The 27,634-nt window shown below is 38.7% G+C and overlaps 1 protein-coding gene across 5 annotated transcripts in view; it reads right to left on the bottom strand.

The window, feature by feature from the left end:
• Positions 1–27,634, bottom strand: part of nek7 (NIMA-related kinase 7) — a 249,284-nt gene that overhangs the window by 24,285 nt on the left and 197,365 nt on the right. For all 5 annotated transcript variants that reach the window (XM_048539495.2, XM_048539497.2, XM_059647795.1 and 2 more), the window contains 3 exons: positions 19,900–20,008; positions 16,476–16,583; positions 9,508–9,602 (listed from right to left, as the gene is read on the bottom strand). In XM_048539495.2, coding sequence (XP_048395452.1) covers positions 9,508–9,602; positions 16,476–16,583; positions 19,900–20,008 — 312 coding nt within the window. The remainder of the gene's footprint in view (positions 1–9,507; positions 9,603–16,475; positions 16,584–19,899; positions 20,009–27,634) is intronic.

Below are 27,634 nucleotides of genomic sequence, written 5' to 3'. Positions count from 1 at the left end.
CTCAATAACATGGCCTCCACAGCCCTCTGTGGCAATGAATTCCACAGATTCACCATCCTCTGACTGAATGACCATCCTCCATCTGAATGAATTCCTCATTATCTAGTTCTAAAGGGATTCCTTCACTCTGACACTGCGCCCTTAAGTCCTAATCTTTCCAACTAGTGGGAACATCACCTCCACATCCACTTAATCCAGGCCCATCAGTATTCTAAAAGTTTCAATGACATCTCCCATGCCCTTCTAAACTCCATTGAATAGAGGTCCAGAGTACTCAACTCTCCCTCATACAACAAGCCTTTCATCCCCTGGATTGTTCTTGCAAACTTCCTCCAGACCCCATTCAACACCAGCACATCTTTCCTTAGATATAGGACCCGAAACTGCTCAGTTTTCTAAATGTGATCTGACCAGAACCTTTGCCAGCCTCAGCAATGCATCGCTGCTCTTGTATCCTAGCCCTCTAAAAATGAATGCCAACATTACACGTGCCTTCCTAACTGCCTACTGAGCCTGCATGTTAACCTTAAGAAAATCCTGAACGAGGACTCCCAAGTTCCTTCATGTTTCAAACCTGTGAATCTTTCCCCCAGTGAGAAAATATTTAACACCTCTATTCTTCCTACCAAAGTGCATAAACTCACACTTTCCCCCCATCTGCACCTTCTGGGTCTACTCTCCTAACCTGTCCAAATACTTCTGCAGCCTCTCCGCTTCCTCAACACTGCCTGTCCCTCCACTTATCTTTGTGTCATCTACCAACTTAGTCAAAACACCATCAGTTCCTTCGTCCAGATTGTTAATGTACAACATGAACGATTGCAGTCCCAAGATTGACACCTGCAAAGGTCCACTAGTCGTTGGCTGCCATCCTGGAAAAAAAATCCCTTCATCCCCACTCTCTGCTTTCTGTCAATCCTCTATCCAAGCCAGTGCCATGGGCTCTAATTGTATTTAGCAGCCTCCAGTGCAGGACTTTGTCAAAGGTTTTATGGAAAACCAAATATATCACATCCACTGGCAATCCTTTGTCTACAGGAGAATCATGTCTGTGTTGTTTGCTATAAGCAAGAATCCCTCATAGCAGAATTTATTTCAAAGACCTGGCCTAAACAGTACAAAGATCCTGAGGACTGGATGCAGTTTTCAGAGTTTGGTCACTGTGCTTCTATAGAAGACAGAAAATAATTGACAAAAATAGCCGCTTTCAAATTTATGACCTATACCTTCTTGCTTTTTTGCCTGTTGAAGATTGTGGTTTTATTGAGTGGCATTACATATTGACTGGAAAAAAAATGCAAGCACATTGGGGATATAAATGGCCTTCATTGACAGTGTGCGGACAGTACTGGTTCTAGTCTCTTTGTGACAGATAGCATGATCAAGTCTGATCATACCATCTTTGCAACTACTAAGTGAATATTCAAAATGTTTTTTAAAAGTTGCTAATCTCTATAGGGTTGACAACAGAAGCAAAACACAACTCAAAACATTAGAGAACTTTTGAGCATGTTATAAGTTTAATTGCAAATGTAGTGCTGAAGGTTTAACCAGATGACATACCCAGAGTCAGCTATGATATTGAGTGTTAAAAACAAACTTTCAAGTAATTTCATTTCAATCACATTTCTTATCTTGTCCTGTTTCTGTGTGTCTTCAGTGTAACTTCATCACCAAACAACAAAATAAATAAGTCTTGCGTAATCAAGTACATGCTAAAAGCCATGCTTCACTCTGACAGGCTTGCTATACATGCTAGGAACAATGCTAAAACTGTATATGAAAGGGTCATTCATATGAGCTGAAAGGAACTATCTTTCTACCCAACTAAATTGCATTTATTTCATTCTCCACACAAAAAGGTTTTCAGCTGTAAAATTCTACTATTTCAGTCACTCAAACAGGTTTTGCCCTGCCTTCTGAGGTACAATATAAAAACTAACAACTTTTCACAACACAGAATGGATGAAAATCAGAAATACTGAAAGCTATATACAAATTAATCAACAGCACGGTATAAATCTTAAGTCATGCCAGAATCATACATATACAAAAGAATGTAGCCTTCTCAACACAGTTTAGACATTGTGCCTAAGAAGGAACATTACTATCAGAATAAGGGAAGTGCACCAGTGTGCATCTAGAAGTCCAATTCATCATTAATTGTTGCCACCAAAAGATATTTGTTTTGGCAAGAAATGCAATTGCTCTCATTTTAGTTTCCATTTATATTTATGGATAACTGGTGCGGTAAATTCCTTTCAAGTACAAAAGTATTATTTTAGTTTTTTGCTCCCCAAAACAATAAAGTGTTTACACTGAAAAGATCAAGATATAAAAGAATTCTGAAAAAAACACTCCTGCATAATACATTACGGCTAAGAGATTAGACTATGTCATTAACACCAGCAAAAGAGACAGCAACACAGATGGTTACAATGTGCAATAAAATAAGATTGGAAAGGCTACGTTTTGGCTGTTGAATCAACTTCCCTACATTATCACTGCAATTACCCCTACTTTGGATTCTAGTAAACGACTAAATGAAAAATTAGCACCAAAATAGGGAAATTATGGTGATGACTATTCAGTATTTTTATGTTAAACAAACCTCCCGAAATGACTAGAAAAGTGATGCTAAGAAAGCATTTATCAAGCAAACTTCTAAATTGGCCCGCCATATTTTGGACATGTCTTAGCAGAATTTGGCCAGAATCCAAAAGTAAATCACATACCAGGGTGGCAGTGGATTCAATCTCAGATGGAAGGGAAAGGTAGAAGATAAATACTACGCTGTTGCTCTGCAATTAAGACAGCATTAGCTAATCCAACTGCATAGTGGTGGCAGTTTTGCTTTGGACAGGTCTGTCTTCCTGGCGGATGGTAGCTATTAATACACAAACTGTAAATATACAAGGGAAAGCAGCTAAGATCAACAGCTAAAATTATTCCACTGGAAACTGTGATTAAATATATTTTTAAAATGTGGACAATACTGGCAAACAATCCATTTGCCCTCAGGTGGTGTCATTCGAGAAGCAATGAAACCTTCACAGTATTTTTTATGATGGTTTGATGAAACTGAGTTTTCTAGGGTACTTCAGAGTGCAGGTAAAAGTCTGCAAAATTGCACTGAAAAACAGCAGGTTTATATCCCTAAATTATTGTAGCAAACTAGTTTTCACAATGAGTTTTTAAAAAATGATCTCAGCTTTTAATTTTACGTTTTTTAAGTTAAACCTTTCAAACTGTCACAGTGGAATTTGACTTGGGTTATTAGTCCTAATATCTAGATTACTGATCCAGTAACATAATCATGTGCTTTGGGACGAAAGTCTACAAGATTTGCATGTTGACTGGAAATGTATTTTTTCTATTAATTTTAATACAACATATTAGTTTCATTGCTTACTAGCACTCACTCATCTTCCTGACTGTTCTTTTAAGTATTTGTTCACAGAATGTGCGGGTGAAAAGAAAAGAAAGATTATCCGGGGTGGGATGAGACAGCCATGGCTGACAAAGGAAGTCAGAAAATGTATCAAAGAAAAAGACACAGCCTATAAAGTGGCCAAGAGCACTGGGAAATCAGAAGATTTGGAAGGCTACAAAAACAGAGGATAACAAAGAGAGAAATAAAGAAGGAGAGGATCAAATATTAAGGTAGGCTAGCTAGTAATATTAGTAATGATAGTAAAAGCTTCTTTCAATACATAAGAAACAAACGAGAGGCAAAAGTAGACATTGGGCCGCTCCAAATTGATGCTAGAAGGCTAGTGATGGGAGATAAGGAAATAGCTGAAGAACTTAATAAGTGCTTTGCGTCAGTCTTCACAGTGGAAGACATGAGTAGTATGCCAACAATTAGGGAGAGTCAGGGGGCAGAGTTGAGTACGGTAGGCATTACAAAAGAGAAAGTGCTGGAAAAGCTAAAAGGTCTAAAAATTGATAAATCTCCTGGCCCCGATGGGCTAGAGCCTAGAGTTCTGAGGGAGGCAGCTGAGAAAAGAGCAGAGGCTTTGGTTGTGATCTTTCAAAAGTCAATGGAGTCTGGGAAAGTCTTAGATGATTGGAAAATTGCTGTTGTAACCCCCTTGTTTAAGAAAGGATCAAGGCAAAAGATGGAAATTTATAGGCCGATTAGCCTAACCTCGGTTGTTGGTAAAATTCTAGAATCCATTGTTAAGGATGAGATTTCTAAATTCCTGCAAGTGCAGGGTCTGGTTAGAACAAGTCAGCATGGATTTAGTAAGGGGAGGTCATGCCTGACAAACCTGTTAGAATTCTTTGAAGAGGTAACAAGTATGTTAGACCAGGGAAACCCAGTAGATGTTATCTATCGAGACTTCCAAAAGGCTGTTGATAAGGTGCCTCACGGGAGGCTGCTGAGTAAGGTGAGGGTCCATGGTGTTTGAGGTGAGCTTCTGGCTTGGATTGAGGATTGGCTGTCTGACAGAAGGCAGAGAGTTGGGATAAAACGCTCTTTTTCGGAATGGCAACCGGTGATGAGTGGTATCTCGCAGGGTTCAGTGTTGGGGCCGCAGCTGTTCACCTTACATAGTAATGATCTGGATGAAGGGACTGGGGGCATTCTGGCAAAGTCTGCTGATGATACGAAGATAGGTGGACAGGCAGGTAGTAATGAGGAGGTGGGGAAGCTGCAGAAAGATTTAGACAGTTTAGGAGAGTGGTCCAGGAAATGGCTGATGAAATTCAACGTGAGCAAATGTGAGGTTTTGCACTTTGGAAAAAAGAATACAGGCATGGACTATTTTCTAAATGTTGAGAAAATTCATAAAGCAGAAGTACAAAGGGATCTGGGAGTGTTGGTCCAGGATTCTCTAAAAGTTAACTTGCAGGTAGAGGCCGTGATTAAGAAAGAGAATGTAATGTTGTCGTTTATCTCAAGAGGGTTGGAATATAAAAGCAGTGATGTGCTTCTGAGACTTTATAAAGCTCTAGTTAGGCCCCATTTAGAATACTGTGCCCAATTTTGGGCCCCACACCTCAGGAAGGACATACTGGCCCTAGAGCGTGTCCAACGGAGATTCACACAGATGATCCCTGGAATGGTAGGTTTAACGTATGATGAAAAGCTAAGTATCCTGGTATTGTATTCATTAGAGTTTACAAGGTTGAGGGGAGATCTAATAGAAACTTACAAGATAATGTATGGCTTAGAAAGGGTGCACGCTGGGAGGTTGTTTTCATTAGGCAGGGAGACTGGGACCCGTGGGCACAGCCTTAGAATTGGAGGGGGTAAATTTAAAACAGAAATGAGGAGACATTTCTTCAGCCAGAGAGTGGTGGGCTGGTGGAATTCATTGCCACAGAGTGCAGTGGAGGCCGGGACGTTAGATGCCTTCAAGGCAGAGATCGACAAATTCTTGATCTCACAAGGAATCAAGGGCTACGGGGAGAGTGCAGGTAAGTGGAATTGAAATGCCCATCAGCCATGATTTAAATGGCGGCGTGGACTCGATGGGCTGAAGGGCCTTACTTCCACTCCTATGTCTTATGGTCACTACAACCCCAGCATTTATTGCTCATCTCTAATTGCCCTTGAGGTGGTGGTGAAGAACTGTCTTCTTCAACTGCTGCAGTCTATGGAGGGCGGGCGGGGGGAAGAAATGGAATACAATTCTGAGTCAGGATGGAGTGTGGCTCAGAGGGAAAGCTGAAGGTGTTGTTCCCATGCAGCTTCTGCCCTTGGCCTGTGAGATGGTAGGGATCATGAGTTAGTTCACGGGTTCAGTAGGCAGTTAGGAAGGCAATTGCAATGTTAGCATTCATTTCAAAAGGACAAGAATACAAGAGCAGAGATGTATTGCTGAGGGTGTATAAGGCTTTGGTCAGGCTGCATTTGGAATACTCTGAACAGCTTTGGGTCCCATATCTAAGGAAGGTTGTGCTGGCATTGGACCAGGTCCAGAGGAGATTGAGAAGAATGATCCCAGGGTGAAGGGGTTGTCATATGAAGAGCAGCTGAGGACCCTTGATGGAGTTTAGGAGCATCTCACTGAAATTTAAAGAATACTGAGAGGCTTGGGTACAATGGATACAGAGAAGATGTTTCCCGTATTGGGAGAGACTAAAACTTGAGGGCACAGCCACAGAATGAAGGAATGCCCATTTAGAACTGAGATGAGGAGGAATTTCTTCAGCAGAGGGTGGTGTCTCTGTGGAACTCTCTGCGGAGGTCAAGTAATCGAGTGAATTTAAGACAAAGATAAGTAAGATCTTCAGTTCTGCCAGGAGGTGGGAGGTCACTGGACCTGAAACTTTAACTCTGATTTCTCTCCACAGATGCTGCCAAACCTGCTAAGTTTTCCAGCAACTTCTGTTGTTTTTTATGTTCCCTAGCAATTGCACTTCTTTCTGTTTTTACAGTTAGGTTCTTGATTGGTAAGGGAATTAAGGATGGAGGAGAAGGCAGGATAATGCGATTGAGAAACACATTAGCCATGATCGAATGGCAGAGCAGACTCAATGGGCTGAACAGCCTAATTTTGCCCCAAGTTTTATAGTTTGGAAGATGCTGTCAGAGAAGCTTCGGTGGATTGCAATGCTTCAAATAGAGTGGACACACAGCTACCACGATGTGTTAGTGATAGAAAATTTGAATATTTTCCGTTCATGGTTCCAATTAAGCAATCTGCTTTGTCCTGAGTGCTGTTGAGCTTCTTGATCATTTTTAGAGTTGCATTCATCCAGGCAAGTGGAGAGTATTCCATCACAATCCTAACTCGAGCCTTGCAGATGGTGGGCACACTAGGGATATTAGATGCTGAGTCAAGAAATCACAAAATAACAAAGGAAAGACAGCAAAGTACTCATTACGCAATGGAACACATACATCACTACTGATTCTTTAGCAAAATGATGTACTTAGCGAACAATTTTTAATGGGAATTTTCTTATTTGGCAGAATTGAGATGTTGTAGTTCACTCAGACCGTTCACACATTCTTGGCAAATAACCTAAATGTGCACCATCAAAATGAACAGAAGTCAATTACATGTAATTTACCCTCCAATAAAATATTCTGAACAACACACAAAGGAATTGCTAAGTCCATCAGAGCTTCACGTTTGTCGAATTTGATGAATTAGTCAACAAGTCATGTTTCTCTGGCAGAAAACTAACAAAATTTCTTTCATCGAGATTTAATCTGAGATGGAATTCCTTGTACTACTAATCCCTATGTCAAATCAAATGTGATGTGTGTTGGAATCTGAGATATTGCGCTACAGCTCCAGTGATGTGGTAAATTCAAACTGGTATTCCTGAAAATGGACTATGATCAGGGGCGTTGGGATCCTGGGGCACGTTGTAGAGACACTACCCCCTACCCCAACGTCAAGCAGAGCACAGGGAGGGAATAGGATGAATTCTTTTGAGGTTTGGTCACCGGACCCGAAACGTTAACTCTGATTTCTCTTCACAGATGCTGCCAGATATGCTGAGCTTTTCCAGCAACTTTTGTTTTTGTTTGTTTTCACTTATATTTTAAGTTTTATATCTTAATTTCAGTCTTACATCTTAATATCTTCTGTAAGTCAAAATGGCACCAGTGCATGGCAACATTTTACAGCATTCAATTCAAATCTGCATTTCAGCTTGTTTTTCACTCTCAACTGCTTCCCAAAATTGCTGGCACACCAGACTTCATCAGGCTAACACTCAGTGTCAGACAATTAAAGCTGCCACAAGCTGCAGGTGCTGGAAATCTGAAACAAAAACTGAAATTGCTGGAGAATCTCAGCTGGTCTGGCAATATCTATTAAAGCTGTCATTTTGGTAAGAAAGGAAACCAACTATACAGTACTCAACTTTTACTTCCAATTCATACCCACGTTCAATCAACAAAGTTATTGGTCAGCCACGATTCGTTTGTGTCCAAGTTAATTTCAAATTTTCAGTCTAGAATTGTTTGTTATCAGGGACGTGTCATTTTTGCATGAAAACACATTTAAATAGAAAATCAGAAACCACTAAATGTGGATTGCATGTGTTGTCTTAAAAGCATGCAATTTATGAGAAAAGCTTGATAACGCATACGACTGAACAACCAGGGCAGCATTTGTAGCATGGCCAACCACATGCCTGAGTGGGAAGGATCGATGGACTGGGCCCATACTGTTCTGAGGTCACCAAAATACTCATTGAGGTCTGTTAAGGCAAAATAAAATCTCATGAGCAAGCTTCAAGTTATGGATTACAGTGCAGATTTCATTTTATTATTTTGTAAGAGTTGTGTCAGAATTGCTTTTTGAATAATCAAGGGGATGTATCATTAATTTTAGTTAAATAGTCTTGTATAGTGAATTTTTGCTAAGGTTGCTTGTTTCTAATAAAGCAAGTTGCAGCTTAAAAGCTCACAAAAACCAAACAGAGCATCTATTTTTTCTACAATATGATTTGTATCAGAATGATTTATAATAGTTTTGTAAACTAACTGCAGTTTAAAAAGAAATTTAGATTCAATATGGACAACATATCTATACCATTTATTGTATGGATAAAGTTACATTTGCGCTGTGGATGGAAATATTCTTTGACAAAAATCATATGAGAAATATTTAGTCAAATCTCAATAATACAAACCTTCAATGGTTTACTCTCTGGGAAGATTATCCGTGTTGAGCATTCTAATTTTAACTTGGCTTGGATTTTTTTTTCCAATTAACTAATTCACTACATGTTTCAAAACCAAAAACAGAAATTGCTGGAAAAACCCAGGGGTCTGGTAGCCTCTGTGGACAGAAATCTAGAGTTAATGTTTCAAGTCCAGTGACCCTTCTTCAGAACTGGCCATCACTGTACCAGGTTTCCAGAGTGAGTTCAGTGCTTAAGGAAATTTCATTTATCCATTTAACCAAAATGGTTTTAAAGGGGGCAATTGGTTACAATTCATCTTTCATGAAGTCTGCATTTGAATAACAGCCAGGCTGATGGGATAAGTGTTTATTCTTTCTCCAAGTGTCTTATCAGCACATACAACTCACTTTTGAGGAGCCAAGCATCTGAAGCCAATTACTGATAACTAGCTGGTAGAAATGAACAAATTAACAACTCTGCAGATAGTTTTTCAAGGCTGACTGGTGCAAGTAATGGAATTTCAGAAAAGCAGATCAAATGCATTATTTTATTAAAAGGGAGTATCAAATATAGATACAAAGAGCCTATTACAGACACACAAACTACTTTCACTTTGAAAAGCATGACAAATTTATGAGCGATAGACAGAGTATCACCTTAGACATCTCAATTCGTAACCATTTTGATGAACAACTTCATTACAATGAATAGAAGAAATGGTAGCAGTTAATTTCTTCTCCAAAAGATTATGCTGTTAGAACATTCATATGCAGATTATTACATCAGAATAGAAAACAACAACGTGAAAGAAAAACACCAATTACCTTCTTGTGTTCTCTAAATTACTGTTCCATCTCAGATTAAATGCTATCAACACATGAGAATGTTCATGCTTTCCAACCTTACCTCATATAGCAAACAGCCTAGTGACCAGATGTCAGATTTGAAGTTGTATCCATTTTCATGTATTCTCTCCGGGGACATATAGTATGGGGTACCCACTTCAAAAAGAAAGGAAAAGTTATAACATGCATACTACAAAATGCAACATTAAAAGAATGACTTCTCAAACCTCGATGTTTCACTTTTTGTGTATGGAATTATCTGAACCAAGCATACACACAATCATCAGCAAGTGATATCGTTTTAATTCAATATTCAGTCTTCTGTTAATCCAATTAGATACACTTGTAACTACATTTTTGGGTCACTATTGTAAATATCATTTTGAAGGAAATCATAGAAAGAGAACTCAAACACTATGTTTCAGGAAATAATTTACTCGCTCAATGTTATGGTTATGGTCCTGAAATGACAATTTTAAGTGAAAGAACTTGAAGTAAATCAGATTTTTCATTAACAACAAATATAAAGGCTGTTCTGTAGAACTTCTCATCAGGAAAGGGTGTTATAAACATAACCTGTAGATTGAAATATTCTGCATTCCTAAATCTGCTTACTCACTGATCAGTTCCTAGCTTCCTGAGCTCTCCTATTTGCTGCATACCTCTCATTTTTGTCACCTCTCCAGTTGGTCAAGCCCTTGTTTACAACTATTGCTCTCTGCTAAACTTTACTGAGCAAATAGGAGAGGGATGGTGAGACACAAGATATGAGGAAGGGATTGAGAGGAGATACAGGTGGGAGGGTTTGGGGAGAAAAGTGGCAAGTAGTAGGATTGACAATTAGGAGATTCAACAGGAATAGTCAGGGAGTAGGAGAACCTACTCAAAAATGTTGCAGACTGGATCACACAATGCTATATTGGTCCCAATGCCAAGAGACAAAAATGCAGAAATTCCAAAGATACCCATACCAGTACCCATTATGTCTGCAATGCTGAAGTAGAATGATGTTGAATAAGCCAACTTAAATTGGGCACTTATTGTAGCATTACATATGATGTTGGTTATTACATAATATGATTCATTAAGTAACATGCTGAAACTAGTGCTCAAGGTTAATTGAAGAAAAGCATGCATAGCTTCAACATTTCAGATAACCTCATTTCTGCAGAAATTTTTCCATTTTAGGTTAGAAGTTGATAAAACATTTTCTCAACACTAACCCCCTCCTATGATATACTGATTCAAATGAATTAGCACAATTTATTCAGATTCCCAGCACCATCAGCATTTCGGAAAATACACTAACTTAAGTTCGTGCACAATTAACATTTAAATGAATTTATCAGCCCAAAATAAAATGAATTGCTCGTTGATTTGTTTCCAAAATGTAATTGTTTCAAAACAATTTCACAGAAAATTGGATATTTCTTGATTGTATTTTAATAGATATTTCTTGTTTATGACAGGTAATTTAAATTTGGCAGTGTAGTATATTAAAGTAGCTGTGAATAACCAATAATTAAACCAAGTGTACACTTAATAACCAAACAATGGCTCTTGAGGCACAGTGGCGTCCCTACCTCTGAACCAGGAGATTCAGGTTCAAGCCCAACCTACTCTAGAAGTGTGTACTACCATTTCTGAACAAGCTGATTACAAATTTCTACATTAAACAACCAATAATTAGGTCACGTACAATCATGTGTTAATGTCTATATTCAGTAAAATCTTGCTACATGCAATAATTCAAGGTCATAAATTAGATGAAGCTGGATTTTCTCTTAAGAATACAATAGAGTATAAATACAACTGAACTGCAGTTTGAGCAAACTATACAATAATTTATCCAGTGATGATCACCATAAATCAAGACGACCTTAATTCAACCATGAAAGTAATATTTCCTGCTAGTTCTGAATGAATTGATGTCACTTATAAATTCAATCTTAGTAATCATGTTCTCTGCCTTAGTATTGCTTTCACAATTTCATAAACAATATAAATGAGAACCAGCTCCCCTACATGCCTGCTAATTTGATCATGTGCAGAAATCACAGAGCTTTAACAGATACAACTTTTTTTTTGCTGCACAGAGGACCAATGTATCTCTGTCTAAGTCAACCCTTACAACTATGTACAGAACCAGCTAACTTTAAGCTGACGATAAAGAAAGCCACATTTAAGTAATTAGCATTTTGAGCTGCAAAAGATCAACAATAATCACCTTTTGTAACCACAAAATATAATACAAATAATTGACAATGAAGAATATGTAAGCCAGTGGATGTGAAGGACTCACAAAAAAATCAGGGGTGGGGGGCTGAAACAGAAAAAAATTACAGTATGCAGCTTCCCAGCTTATTGAAACTCAAAGTAATTCCACCAAGCAGTTTCAGAAAGATAACAAAGTGTGGAGCTGGATGAACACAGCAGGCCAAGCAGCATTTTGGGAGCACAAAAGCTGACATCTAGGCCTGAAATGTCAGCTTTTATGCTAAGATGCTGCCTGGCCTGCTGTGTTCATCCAGCTCCACACTTTGTTATCTCGGATTCTCCAGCATCTGCAGTTCCCATTATCTCTGATCACAGTTTCAGAAAGATATTAGCCTTCAAGCTAACCTGCTAAAAATCTGAAAATTGAATCATAGGAAGTATCAATCATTTGCCAGCATTTCTAGAACTGAAGTATAATTTTAACACATGAGCAAATGATGAATTTAGATTCTGTCCAAAATCAAAAAAGTTGTAGCTATGACAAACATATATCTTAGAATCCATACAGTGTGGAAATAGGCCCTTCGGCCCAACAGGTCCACACTGACCCTCACAGCATCCCACCCAGACAGATCCCCCTATTATCCACGAAATCTACACAACCCTGAACACTATGGGCAATTTAGCATGGCCAATACACCTAGCCTGCACACCTTTGTACTGTGGGAGGAAACTGGAGGACCCAACGGAAACCCACGCAGACAGGGGGAGAATGTGCAAACTCCACACAGACAGTCCCCTGAGGGTGGAATCGAACCTGAATCCCTGGCGCCGTGAGGCAGCACTGCTAACCACTGAGACTTCAACTACAAAATGTGAGGAACATCCATGCGAAGATGGGACAAATTCCATGTTATAGGGGAAAAAAAATTAAAATGATCTGGGAAACCAACAAGCAGAAGGAAGTAAACAAGCATTACTCAGGCAATTTAATTCATCTTTGCAGAATATTTTTAAGTATACGACAGGAATAAATCTAGGTTCAAAAAATACCACCAGAACAAAATGAAAGAGGGCAATCAAAACTTCCAAGAAATGCACCTGTTCAACCTCAGAATAATGAACAATAAACTGCAGTATGCTAGGTATCCCAACAATGTGACAAAGATTAAACGTCAAACCTCTTATGATTTCTAAAATGTGCAATTAAAGGAAAAAGCGAAAAAAGCACACAACAGGATGTGTGTATTTCTTCTGAAGACAGTAATTTTACCTCCAGGATAATTTAAGAAAAAACTTTAAGAAAAATTAGAACTTTGTATTAAGGCTGGCTTATTTGTCCAATATTGCTACCATATAAAAGGTTGTTTTGCACCATCATATTTTAAACTTATAAATGAAGAATTCTAGTTCATAATGGCTTTTGTCTCAATTAGTGCAAGTATTTCCAATGAATTGATATTTTCTTGATTTGTGAAGTTAAGGAGGTGTTAGTGTTTGTGACACTCCAGCATCACTAAGTTGTTCAACTCATTATTCTAGTTATGGCTAGATATTTTACTCAATTTCAAACAATGCTTCAAAAGTCTTAGATACAATTTCCCCAATGCATTCTGATTCTTTGGTGCTCTCAAACAAAATTCTTCAGCTCCCACTGATGGTGATTAGTGGTTTTGAGGACGCCATACGGAGGTTCAGAAGGTAATTAATTCCTGAGAAAGATCTTAGAACTGAAGTATTTCAAAGTTTTGACCAAGTCAACCAATGCAGCAATCAGGACATTTTGGTTCTGAACTACAGTTGTGTCTCCATTTGTTTCTTGCTTGAAACTATTACATGTCTTTGCTGTTTCTAATTTTCCTAAAATTGCTCACAGACTTTGCAAAAAGCAAAGCTGTTACAGAACAGACTACATTTGCTCCTCATAATGGAGAACAGTCTCCTACAAGATATAAAACAGTCACAAAAAAAAAACTAGGACCCAAGCAAACTCAGAAATTGAACTCATAAACAAAATTCATATAAAATAAAAAAAAAGCTTGCATCACAGAAAATCTAAGAAACGTGAAGTTATGTAGATTAAAACAAAACAACTTGCTGACAGGTTTTATTTCAATGTTCCCAATAGATTATGGAATAGTTATTTTGTTACAAAGATTATGATACAATAAATTAATCATATGCCAAATTAAAGATACAAATTTAATTTTTTTTCAGAACCCAACTATTTATATGTAATGAAATCTTTTATATCTGCTCTCAAAGGCAGACTTCTAAACCAATAGCTATTGAATTCTTTTGTTCAATGATGATACTAAATGCTCAAATACCAAGGTTTTTTTTGTCATTGTTAAAATAAGGCCTGCTGTCATTTGACATTTTGTAATTGTGCAATATTATCTTAAACCAGGTGTTTGTGCTAGGTAAAGAACAAAAAAACCTCAAACTGGAAAAGAACCACAGTACTACCACAAATTTGAGTGCAACTAGGATAATGCATTCCAATTTTCCCCATTGCTTTCAGATATAACCTGAAAGTGTTTTTGTTTCAGAGTGCTTTAGCCACCTTGCTATTATTTTCAACGGCGTTATAAATTACAGCAGGGACATCCAGAATCAGACACCAAGTCTAGCATTGCTCAAAATTTATGCTGAATGAGTGCAGTTTGGTTGCAGCAGTATAATGCCCTCCCAGTGTGCAGTATTTTTATGGTTATCATCTCATGAAAAGTCTCAAATCTTACTTAGTGAGAAAGCATTATACAACTGTAATAAACATGGTTGACTGCAGAACTCAATAAAGCATTAGATTCAGTGTCTAGTACTAATTGTTGAGATTGACAACAAAATTTGAATGCTAACATGCCAATTAGTGGAAATTACTGGAATACTGAAAAGCGAATATTGAACCAATGAGAAAAATATTCCAATTTATGATCAACATTTTCATGGGTCAGTTGTAATTTTGTCCACTAAGAGAACTTGATAGTTTTTTAGATCAAAGAGAAAGCAATATCACAGAACCTAAATGTATCAAACTTAATGGACAGTTTGAGCCCATTGCTGGCTTCTCTTCGAAGGCTTGGTGGGGAGTGAGGAACTGGTGGGGGCAGAGAAGAGTAAGGCAGGCAGACTGAGACAGGCAGCCAGAAACCAAGTTTTCACTCTTTTTGTTTTGTCTCAAGCAGCTGGTTCTTTTCTTTCTCTAAAGCTCAAATATTGCAACTTGGTATGATTTGCTCAATTCAGCAACTAATTAACTATTTAAGTAAATATATATGGTTAAACATATATGGTAGGTCAGGTGGTGTGCCATGACTGAAAGATGTGGGAGTTTTAGAAACTCCAGTCCTGGACGATTATACCTACAGAAGGCATCTGCAGGTTGTGAATCTTCAGTTCGTGAATCTTCAGTTCAGAGTTGTTTAGCTGGAGCATAAGATGTACTCATAGTGAATTAGAAGTTCATGAAATGCAATACCCCTATTCATAAAAGGACTGAGGTTTAAAAAAAAGGGAGCCACAGGTTGAATAGACTGACATCCAAATGCTGTAGTTTATTGATGGCATGGTTTGTTATGGTTCACGCAGGGCATCAGAGTTTCTGTGGCAATACGCACTCTTACTCTTATAGACTGGAGTGGCGACAAAGGCCCCAGCTTTCTTTCCATCATGTGTTTGACAATGAATCTCTCCCACTTCTACACAGCCATTAACAAGTGCTGTAAAGATATTCACGTTAATACTCAACCTATCTGACTATATTATGAATACATCATCCTTAACTATCAAGTCCTAAAGCTTCTGGTTTAGAAGTGGGATTGCTATTCACTATGCCACAAGACTTCCAAACCTATGATTAAGAAAGAGTTATTAATGCACTATGAAAACCCTGATTGGACAAGGTCTACAGAATTTTACAAGCAAATCACATTTGAAAAATTTATCACAATTTTCATGAGAATGCAACTAGTGGTAGACAAAGGAGAGACTACAGATGTAGTATACATTAATTTCCAAAAGACATTTGATAAGGTGCTACAAAAACAGTGAATATACAAGATAGGAGATCAGGGAGTTGGAGGTAACAGATGAAGTATTTATTAATGGAGCAGAAGTAGACAGCAGAAATAAAGGAGGCTTTTTCATGTTTCTGTATTGTAGCTAGTAGGGAGTTCTGCAGAGAGATCTGGGGCATCTGTGAATTAGATTCTCTATTAATGACTCACACAAAGAAAATAACACATCTAGGTTAGTTGACAATAAAACAATAGGTGAGAAACTGAGATATGAGAAAATGCTGCATTATTTGGTGCTGCCAGCAGCTAATAATTAAATACTTCAAAACCTTAGCCGACAGAGAAAAAAAACGCAAATTGATCACTTGAGCCATACCTTTCTAAACCAAAATAAGATAGCAACATAATTTTTAAAAAAGTAGCTGTACGATTGTTCAAGGTTTTCTGCATTATATACCCTTGAAAGGATCAATGGGTCAGCGCAGCATGTAGCCTTGAAGCAGCCTATTCATCACAAACTCTTTGGTCTTTATTACACTGTTGTGTAATCAGAGTTCTGTATCAGTAGTAAGATTGGACTTGTTACTTCCAGGCATACTCCGTGTTATGGCAAAGGTCAAAGAAACAGGAAACCCCCTAACTGAACAAGGAAATAGATACACCTAATATCGGTTAGGGAGCATGCCTTTGCTGCATGCACATTTACAACAGACATATGGTTTTGGTCACACTCTTAATGAAATACATCCCACTTCTGTAATTAGATGGATTCGTGTTGTGCAGGGTTGCTCACCTAAAGAATGTGCTGCTGTAGTTTTCGAACTAAAGAATCTGCCCAATCCAAGGTCTCCCAGCTTAACTACCCCAGTTGCTGTAATGAACACATTAGCAGGTTTGATATCTGCAGGGAAACAAAATATATGTAAATAGATACAAAGTAATGACACTTCACTACATTTAGAAATATTTTATAAACAGCATAAGGTGTCTCAGCTTTACCATTCAAATAAAATATTTACATTTGCTTCTCATTGGCAGTAAAATGGGAAACCTCTTGCATATGCTTTTTTAGTTGAAATACATCAACACTTACTTGTTTCTATTTCATTTGAAATTTGATGAAACAATAATTATACATCTAATTATTGAGTTTTTGAAAGGATGTCCCATGGAGTAAAAGTGGTTCATTAAAATCCTTAAAATCACTTGCCCTCCCCATTTCCACAATTTTAGCATCATCACTGGAGGGCTCTTCATTTATGTTCCTAACTTTAACTCCACTGGCATCAAAGTGACACTGTAAATGTTGTTCAAATGCAAACAGGTAAGTTAGCACAGACTAGGGATATAGTTCAGGCAATTCCAGGTACTACCATGTCAAGCAGACAAATGAACTAAAAATGGATTACTTGTTAAGACTATGCAATTGGGGTAAAAAAACATCTTCTCTCAACATGCTGTAAAATCATTCCAACACACATTCACTGCATGCAACGAGATTCCTAAACTTCTGACAATGTGATTCTCTACTATTTTCTAGTGTTTAAACAAGGGCAGTTTTATTCATTTTTCATATTTCCTTCTCCTGTGGTAGAAAACACAAAGTTCTGGCTACTACTGAATTACTGTAAATTAACGGATGTGGAATCCTAGGCACAAATATGAAAACTGGCATCTCAAGAAACTGACATGCTTCAGATATATTTGCTTTTAAATTAATTCATAAGATGAGGACATTGCTGGTATTGCCAGCACCTATTGTCCATCCCTAGTTGTCCTGAAGGCAGTTTTGGTGAACTGCCTTAAGAACGACTACAGTCCATTTGGAGTACACCCGCAATAACATCGGGGAAGTAGTTCCAGGACTGTGGCTCAGTGACAAGGAAAGACCAGCAATATACTTGCAAGTCAGGATGGTGCATAGCTTGGAGGGGAACTTGCAGGTAATGGGGCTGCAAGGTATCTGCTGCCCTTGTCCTTTTATGGATTTGGGCAGTCTTGGACAAGGCTGTCTCAGCAGCCTTGGTAAATTTCTGCAGTGCACCTTGTCACTGGAACACTTTGCTGCTAATGAGTTTTGGTGGTGAAACAATTGAATGTTTGTGCATCAATTAAGCAGCTGCTTTGTCCTGAATGGTATCAAGGTTCGTGCATTATTGGAATTGCACTCCAAATTAAATGGGGACCATTCCATCACACTCCTTGTATATAGATGATCGGCTCTGGGGCTTCAAAAAGTGAGTTACTAGCCACTCACTTGCTCTTATAGCCACTGCAGTGACATGACTGGTCTAATACAGCTTCTGGTCAATGGTAATGTCAAGATTAGTGGGGGATTTGGTGATGTTAATGCCATTAACAGTAAGGGTTAATGGAAAGATTCTCTTGTTGGAGATGATTATTTCCTCGCAATTACATGGAACAAATGTTACTTGCCACTTGTCAGTGCAAAACTTCAACATGGGCAATCGCAAATGGTGCTGAACATTGAGCAATCATCAGCAAACATCCCCACTTCTGACCTTATGACTGAGGGAAGGTCATTGACGCAGCAACTGAAGATGGTTGGACTAAGGACATTGCCATGACAAAGTCCTGCAGAAATGCCCTGGAGTTGCAATGCCTGACCTCCAACTACTTCCTTTGTGCCATGCATGACTCCAACCAGCAGAGTTTTCCCAGATTCTCCAAATTCCAGTTTTGCTTCTGCTTTTCAGTTTCACACTTAGTCCAATGCAGCATTGATAAAGGGCAGTCACTTTCACCTCACCACTGGAATTCAACTGTTTTGTGTTTGAACTAAGGCTGTAGTAAGATCAGGAGCTGATAATATGTAAATATTGTTTCAGAATTATGGATGAACACAATAATTCACACTGGCTTTACCTGAAGACAATAGTTGCACATCAAGAGCCCAGACAAAATTAATTTCACAGTAAGTGAAAGAGAAAGAAATGAATTTAATGTTGCACCAATAAGGAGCCATTTTGATTATAAGCCATTACCATACCGTTGTTGTTTTAACGACTAGTATCAGTTGTCAAAAATAAACTAGATACAACTAAATCAGAAGCTGAAGTGTAAATTCATTTCAAACTAGGCGATACAAATGCCTCATGGCCATGTAGCAGTTACAAAGAGGCTTTAATTCATTCTGAGGCTTGGGTCTTCAAACCACTAGGTATGTGCGGGCTTGCTCTGTAGCTTCCACCTTTCCTCAAGATTACCCATGAATTATCTAATATTTCAACCTGCAAAAGTACATCCAACAGAAGTACAGGTATTGATATTTACTGGAAACTACTAGCTGGCATTCTGAATAAATGATTACTTCTACCCTCTTGCACTGTAATTTTCATTTATGGAGGGAAAATAGCATTGAAGCAAGAGGGGAAGTTTAAGTAGGAACTTAGGAAGGAGTGAAGAAACAGAAAATGAGAATAAGTTGAGGTAATGAGGAAATAAGAAATGGATATGAAGAGGGAGAAATGATGAATTGAGGAAGGAATGATGGTGCAGGAAGCTTTGGCAGGGCCACCAAGAAATGCACATTAGATAAAGCAGACAGAGAAGCATCAAGCTGTATAGGAAGAAAATGGACAAATGAGGCCGAATGTGAAGAACAAAAGAGCAATGAACGAATGTGCAATTATTTGGCATTTTTTCATTACTTCAACATGCCTCAAAACTCTCTGCAGCCAATAAAGAAACATTTGGAATGCAGTCACTTTTGTAATTTAGGAAACAAACCAGCCAATTTGTGCATAGCATGCACCGCTAATTATCAATGTGATAATGATCAAATAATTTGTTAGGTACAATTCCACGCTCTACTTCGAATAGCACCACAGGCCCTTGCATGTCCAACAGAGAAGACTAACACAGCCTTGGTTTAACATCTCCACATTAAACCATCTTTGGCAACACAGCATTTTCTCAGTAACATATTGTTTTGTCAGTTTAAGAAAAGCATTTCACACCTAGCCCTTCCCATACCCTTTTACTTATCTTCAGCAATGCCTTAGGAAATCGTGGAGATGGTTGATTGAAGATATTGCTCTCTCTGTTAGTATGACATCAAGTCAATTGACTTAAAGCCTTTAAGCAGAACTGGTCTTGGCATGTGTTAATCAGAACAATCCATTCATAAAATCACAAATTCAATGCAATGCTTTGACTTATAATGGGTTATGGTTATTATGATATATTGAAGTTACCTCTGTGCATGACACGCCGAGAATGCATGTGTTCCAAAGCACTGCAGAGTTGCACAAAATACTTCCATATTGTTCTCTCTGGAATCAGCCGCTTCTGTTTCTTAAAATGCTGTAAAAATATCAAACAATGAATCAAAATCAGCACTAACAGAATTGAAAAATCTATAACATTATTAATTCCACAGAATCACAAATCATTTGCCCTATTGTGTCTGTAATGGTTCTCTGAATTAGCATTATACTCACAGCTCTTCTACCCTTTCCTCATAACTTCGCACAATGTTTTTATTTAATGCTGTCTTTGAAATTAAACACAGAAAACATACAATTTCAGCTCACAGTTCTTCATACAAACGCATGTTATAAAGTGGGACACTGTTTGGAAATTCTAATAACTTGAATCATATTAAACCTTCTGGAAATCCAGTTTTAACTAACAGCAAATGCTGACGAAGTGAATGACTGTCATTGGGTTTGAAACTAAACTGTGGATCCTAGAAATCTGTAACAGAAACTGAAGGAAGTCAGCAAGTCTGGGAGCATCTGTAGAGAGAATGCAGAGTTTATGTTTCAGATCCAATGACACTTTTTCTAGTTTTACCGGAGACAACAAAACAACTTAAAGAAATCAGATACAAAATTGCTGGAAGGGCTGTTGAATCCTGAGGGAAAAGGAGGTTGTTCAATGTACTTCTTGCTCACGATAATCCCAAACAGAAGGCAAGGTGGGAGCAGAGCAGTGGTGAGGCACACTACAATTCGACTCAGCATAGTGTGATGTGATTGAGCCCAACTAAGAGTTGGGAGAAACCCTCTAATAAGACTTGTGTGCCTGAAGAATGCCATAAAGTTAGAGATATTTAGTTTTTTCTTTAAAACCGACATAACATTTGCCTATTAGCTAATATTTGGATTATGTTCATTTTAACAAGTTATTACTGTAAGAGTCTTAGAGTGAAACCTTGTCCACTGTTATTTCAATGAGTCATTTGTGGAGTTCATTGGTCTCTACGGGCATCTTCAGTCACTCATAAGATAGATTTGCTGCGCCTCTGAGGAGCAGGAAAATCAATTTATTTACTTGTGTAAGTATATTGGTCTTCATGCACTCCTCGAATGCCCAAAGTTGCAGAATAGTTAAAGGGCATGGAAATTCCTTCCTCTGGCATTCGCCTCCCAAAAGACAGCTTGAAAATGTGCTGCATGCATTAATTTTTACAAAAAATTTTACAAAAGCTCTGTGTGGAAACTAGGGGGTAGAAGTTGCCATTGGTGTGGACTCTTGTCTTCAGAGTTTACGATATGGAAACCTATTTAGCCCATTTCGATCCAATTATGCAGAATGTTGTTGAGTCTCCAATTTGACATGCTATTGGTTCTTAAATTATTGCAGTAGCCAAATCACGTCAACTTATTTCTACAAACAAAATCTTTCTGTCATCTGTCACAAATTTGACTGTAATAATTTCAAGTTATGAACATATAAAAAGGACAGGAACAAATTCTTTGGTCCTTTAGGTCTGTCTCAACTAGCTGCCCCTCATTCTACTTTCACTGTTTTAAGCTAATAGTCTATATTTGTTTCTAAACATCATTTACAATTCAAATCAATATGCTAAATCACCTTCTTTCAAGGCTGAAATATCCCAAATTTATTCAGCAATTTTAATTATAAATTCAGTACACTGTTTTCAATAGCTCAGACCTTAACGATGCGGAATTGGCTTTATAGTTCTTTGCAGCACACTTAAAAGTACCCCTTGTGCTGAACGGCCTGAGGAGTACAATGTAATCGAGGTGCACTCTCAAGACCACTGTAACAATTACTCAAGTATTCCAACTGGACCTTTGTTGTCGTAGCTGTGCAGTTGAAAATGTAGTTTTCTGTATCTTCTTTCTAAGCTTCCTCTGAGTGTAACCATTTTCCCCTCCAGCGTAGAACACTTCACATTTCATCTACCATTGCTTTTCTCACAAAGATACTCCATCCAATTTATCCTATCATCCTGGGCTCCATCCTTTGATTCTAAATTAGGTATTAGTGACAAAAAAACCCAATTTACACCGATATCAATTTGAAACAGCCAGGATTTCAACAAATCTGAATGGTCACTTGACCCAAAATATTAGTTCTGATTTCTCTCCACAGATGTGGTCAGACCTAATGAGATTTTTCAGCAATCTCTGTTTTGGTTTTATGATTTCAACAGCAAACCCTGGGCAAGCCATATGATTCTCTCTAACACTCATACCTGTGGTTCTCTTCAACATCTATGCTGGGGACACTCCACTCAGTACCCTCTATCCACATCCTGAATATTTGCCAATGTTTCAGAGTTATCATTGCCAAGGTATGCAGTTATAAGGACCAAAACTGCTTGAGACTGTATGCAAGCCAGTTTGACAGTAGACTCCTGTTTGCTTAAAGTAGAAGTGTTGGGGTATATTTTTAAAAAATGAATAGAAGCGACAAAAAAGGATCAAGTAAAAATGAACCTTAGTATGAACAAACACAAGAAAACTATTTTGATTTCAATTTCAGAAATATATTTTCCTGAAACAAACCCACTGTCTGTATCGGAAATGTTGATCAACCTGGCCTTCTTAAAAGGAATATGACATGAGGTTACAAAGAACTGACAACTCTAAATGATGAGCAAGAAAACCTTAAGAATTCAACACCCGGCCTTCTATTAAGATATAATAAATGTCAGGAAGGGTTAAATATTGTTTACTTGTGCTGTAACTGCCTAAGGAGTCACAGTGGCAGAGTTAAATGCAACTCTGATACAAGAAACAGACTGTGATTAATGCATTTAAATATTAGTATCTGCAGAATGTTGAAAACTTTCCAAATTTCATTTTTCTTTTCATTTAGAAGAGATATACCAGTCCAAGGAAGTCAACTCAAAATTGTCTTTCCAGATGTTTTCAACTTTTGGTCTACGTGCAAATCGTTGGTCAGCTGCTGTGATATTTCAAATGTAATTTGAACTAACAAAATGTTGGCATCCATCCAAAATGAAGCTTTGCATCTATTCTTCCCAAAGCTGCATTAACATATCAGAGGTTTGTTTGATGTCAGGGTGGTAAGGATATGAAACTGCTTTCCTTTCAGAAACATATTGTATTCCATACAATACACAAAGCAAACTGAAAATGTATTTTTAATATGTAAAATTTGACAGTACTACTGAATTAGGAAGGATTTCAGTTAAAAAAATACACAAAAATGATTCAGAGGAATACAAGAAATAAAGCAAACAGCAGTATTTAACACAACATTGCATAGAAGAGTTTTAATGGGATGAGCAGTTTATGAATTAAAGTTAGCATTTGCAAGCCTAGATGCACTAGATATCATTTCAAGGTGAATCTACAGCAGTGTACCCAAAAGGTACAAACGATTGCAGGTTAAATATTTTACAACAACCACACTTGCAATAAAATAGATGGAAACAAATTCTCTTTCAATTCCTCCCACTTCCTACAGACAAAGAGGTGGCCATGGGCACCTGCATAGACCCAAACAATGCCTGCCTCTTTGTAGGTTACGTGGAACAATCCCTCTTCTATATCTACACTGGCCCTAGACCCCACCTCTTCCTCCGTTACACTGATGGCTGTTTCGGCGCCACCTCGTGCTCTCACAAGAAGCTCGAACAGTTCATCCACTTCACCAACACCTTCCACCCCAACCTTAAGTTCACCTGGACTATCTTTAACACCTCCCTCACCTTCCTGGACTTCTGTCTCCAACTCGGGCAACCACCTCGAAACCAATATGCACTTCAAACCCACCGACTCCGACAGATACCTAGAATACACCTCCTCCCACCCAACTTCCTGCAAAAATGCCATCCCCTATTCCCAATTCCTTCGCCTCCGCCACATCTGCTCCCAGGTTGAGGCATTCCACTCCCGCACATCTCCGATGTCCTCGTTTTTCAAGGGCTATGACATCCCCTCCCCCCGCAGTAGTCGAGAACGCCCTTGACCATGTCTCCTGCATTTCCCGCAACTCATCCCTCACACCCCTTCCCTGCTATAACAACCAAAACAGAATCCCCCTCGTCCTCACATACCACCCCACCAACCTCCGAATCCAACGCATCATCCTCCAAGACGTCCGCCATCTGCAGTCTGACACCCCACCACCAAAGACATTTTTCCCTCCCCACCCTTGTTTGCTTTCAGGAGGGACGACTCTCTCCGTGATTCCCTTGTCCGCTCCACACTCCCCTCCAAGCCCACCACACCAGGCACTTTTCCCTACAACCACAGGAAGTACTACACCTGCCCCCACACCTCCTCCCTCACCACCATCCCAGGCCCAAGAAGACTTTCCACATCAAGCAGATGTTCACCTGCACATCTGCTAATGTGGTATACTGCATCCGCTGTACCCATTGTGGCCTCCTCTACATCAGGGAAACCAAGCAGAGGCTTGGGGACCACTCTGCAGGACACCTACGCTCGGTTCGCAATAAACAACTGCACCCGCCAGTCGCGAACCATTTCAACTCTCCCTCCCATTCCTCAGACATGTCCATCCTGGGCCTCCTGCAGTGCCACAACGATGCCACCCGAAGGTTGCAGGAACAGCAACTCATATTCCGCTTAGGAACCCTGCAGCCCAACGGTATCAATGTGGACTTTACAAGCTTCAAAATCTCCCCTCCCCCACCGCATTCCAAAACTAGCCCAGCTCGTCCCCGCCTCCCTAACCTGTTCTTCCTCTCACCTGTCCCCTCCTCCCACCTCAAGCCTCACCCCCATTTCCCACCTACTAACCTCATCTCGCCCCCTTGACCTGTCGTCCTCCCTGGACTGACCTGTCTCCTCCCTACCTCCCCACCTACACTCACCTTTACTGGCTCCATCCCCGCCTCTTTAACCTGTCTGTCTCCTCTCCATCTATCTTCTCCTCTATACATCTTCGATCCGCCTCCCCCCTCTCCCTATTTATTTCAGAGCCTTCTTCCCCTCCCCCTTTTCTGATGAAGGGTTAGGCCTGAAACCTCAGTTTTCCTGCTCCTAAGATACTCCTTGGCATGCTGTGTTAATCCAGCTCTACACCTTGTTTTCTTGGAAACAAATATTGATAGCCGACTTGCTCAAACTTTATTTTGGGCATTATATCAATAAAGCAATGACAAAGAGATTTATTCACTGCTAGACAACCCAAATTTAAAGATTAATGTTAGAGACTTAAGTACTGCAAAATAAATGCTGTTAATTAACTGAACATCATTCACTTGTTTTGACCCTAATATTGGTGTACTGTGGCTCCAATTAATCACACCTGGATTTGCCCAATACGTTATTCACAACACTGACTGTAGTATCTGGAATTCATTTTGAATGCAAGTAATATTCTTTTAGAGTGCAGGCCTAGAATTAATTTCACTGCAGATTTCATGCACAAAATTATAATTTTAAGCTTGCTTTACTGTACTTAAAGGCATGCACTCCTGCTGGTTACTTTGATAAACTGTAATATTCTTGCTAATATGATGTCTGCCATTTTCATAAATTTAGAAGTCAGAAGAGCTGGAAAACTTCTCCCACGTGATTATGGATTTATGTAAACAGGAGGCATTCTGACTGCACTTTACTACACATGTAATGGAACTTACAGCCAGATTTTATTTTCTTTTTCATCCACACTGACAACTAATGTACTGGGCTCTTGAAGTTTCAAAGTACGCAGAAAAATATTATTCACAGATCAGAGTTTTGAGAACCATGTATTTTCCTACCATATGAACAAAGGAACACAAGAGTGTTGTAACAAGGCCAAGCAGCATCAAAGGAGTGGGAAAGCTGACGTTTCAGGCCTAGAGATGTCAGCCTTCCTGCTCCTCTGATGCTGCTTGGCCTGCTGTGTTCATCCAGCTCTACACCTTGTTATCTCAGGTTCTCCAGCATCTGCAGTTCCTACTATCTCTAAAACAAGAGTGTTGCACATGTGCTGTATATTCTATAAGCTTTAACATTGTTTTCTTACAAATAAAGATGACCAACTCAAATATAATACTGTATACAGATTTTTACTGACAGGCCATGAAACAAAATGGTGGGCAACTTGTATTAAGAAGCTTTTAAAAGAAGATACTGAAGTTGTAATACTTAGAGCCCCTGTGTGATCGAGGTTTTTGAAATAATATTGGAGAACCAAGAAATATCACAAGATGTAAACAAAACTTTGCATCTGTCCTAATGGAAGAGGAGACCAGCAGCATTCCAAAATTACTAAATACTCAAGGGGCTGAGGGAGAGGGGTGAACCAAACACAAATATGATAGGAGAACAAATACACAAGGAAACAATAATGAAACAAATGGAGCCAAAGGCTCACAAAGATCTGATGGGTTGCTGCACAGGATTTTAAAAGGAGCTGCAGAGATACTGAATGCACTGCTAGTAAGTTTCCAAGAATTCTTAGATTCTGAAAAGTCCCAGTCAATTAGAAACCTGTCAATATAACATCTTTATTCATAAAGGAAGGGAAAAAAAAGGAATGTTAGAGTTTATTTCAAAGAATATAATAACAGAGCACTTTGTAACACATAATGTAATCAATCAAATCAGTCTGTTGTCATTAAGAGGAATTTAAGCCTAACAAATTTATTACAGTTCTTTGAGGTGGTAACAAGTAGGGTGGAGAAAGGAGGACTACCAGATGTAATCAATTTGGATTTCCAAAAACCACCTAATTTGGTTCCATAAACTTGGTACCTAAGGCGAGAGTTCCTGTTAATGGGACTAGTATATCAGCATGGACAGAGGATTGGTTGATTAACAGAAGGCACAGAATTGGGATAAAGGGGGCATTTTCAAGCTGTCAACCTAGTGCAGTACCACAGAAATCAGTGCTGGGCTGCAATTGTCTACATAATATAAATAAGGGCTTGGTTCCACTTGTTGGAGAGCCTAGAATGATAAGGCATAATCTTAGAGTGAGTTATCATCCATTTAAGACAGAGATGGGGAGGATTTTTTTTGAGGGTGATGAATCTGTGGAATTCTTCACTGCAGAGGGCTGTCAAGGTTGAGTCATTAAGTGTATTCATGGCCATGATAACAGATTTCTGATCATTAGGGGAATTAAGGGATATATTATAGGGATACAGCAAGGAAGTGAAATTGAGGATGATCAGCTCAGTCATGATCTCATTGAATGGGGCAATGATCTCCATTGCTGAATAGTCCACTTAGGTTTCTACGTCATATGGTCTTATAGATGAACACAATAATGGAAACTACATAACTGTGTAACTCTTCTGGTCTTAGCACAAGGGACATAATCATTAGAAAGTTTTGAGGACTCTGTAAAATTGGCCATTTTTCATTGCTACAATACTTATGCAATACAGCCATCTCAGCGTAGTGTGAAAAATATGCTGATTGGCCAAGACAAAACATCAATACTTAAAAACAGGTCATTTCAAACAGATGATCAAACCCATGTTAATAGAAAAAAAATGTCTTCACCAAAAGGATCTTTACAAACATCGGTGGTTGAAGGACACCAAGTAACATTATGTCAAATTATGCTTTGTTGGTTAATTACCAGCTCTTGGTGTTCAAGAAAAGCTACATTAAGTATCACAGAAAGTATCGTTTTCATTATAAAATTCTTAAATTCATAAGAACACAAAAGATTCAAAGTTCATGAAATCCAAAATCTGAATCTGAAGATACTTTGGAAGAAGCAAGAAGGCAAGATCTC

Source organism: Stegostoma tigrinum, chromosome 8 (assembly GCF_030684315.1).
Source record: "Stegostoma tigrinum isolate sSteTig4 chromosome 8, sSteTig4.hap1, whole genome shotgun sequence".
NCBI lineage: Eukaryota > Metazoa > Chordata > Chondrichthyes > Orectolobiformes > Stegostomatidae > Stegostoma > Stegostoma tigrinum.
The sequence above is the reverse complement of the archived record's forward strand: the minus strand, read 5'-3'. Positions and strand labels throughout refer to the sequence as shown.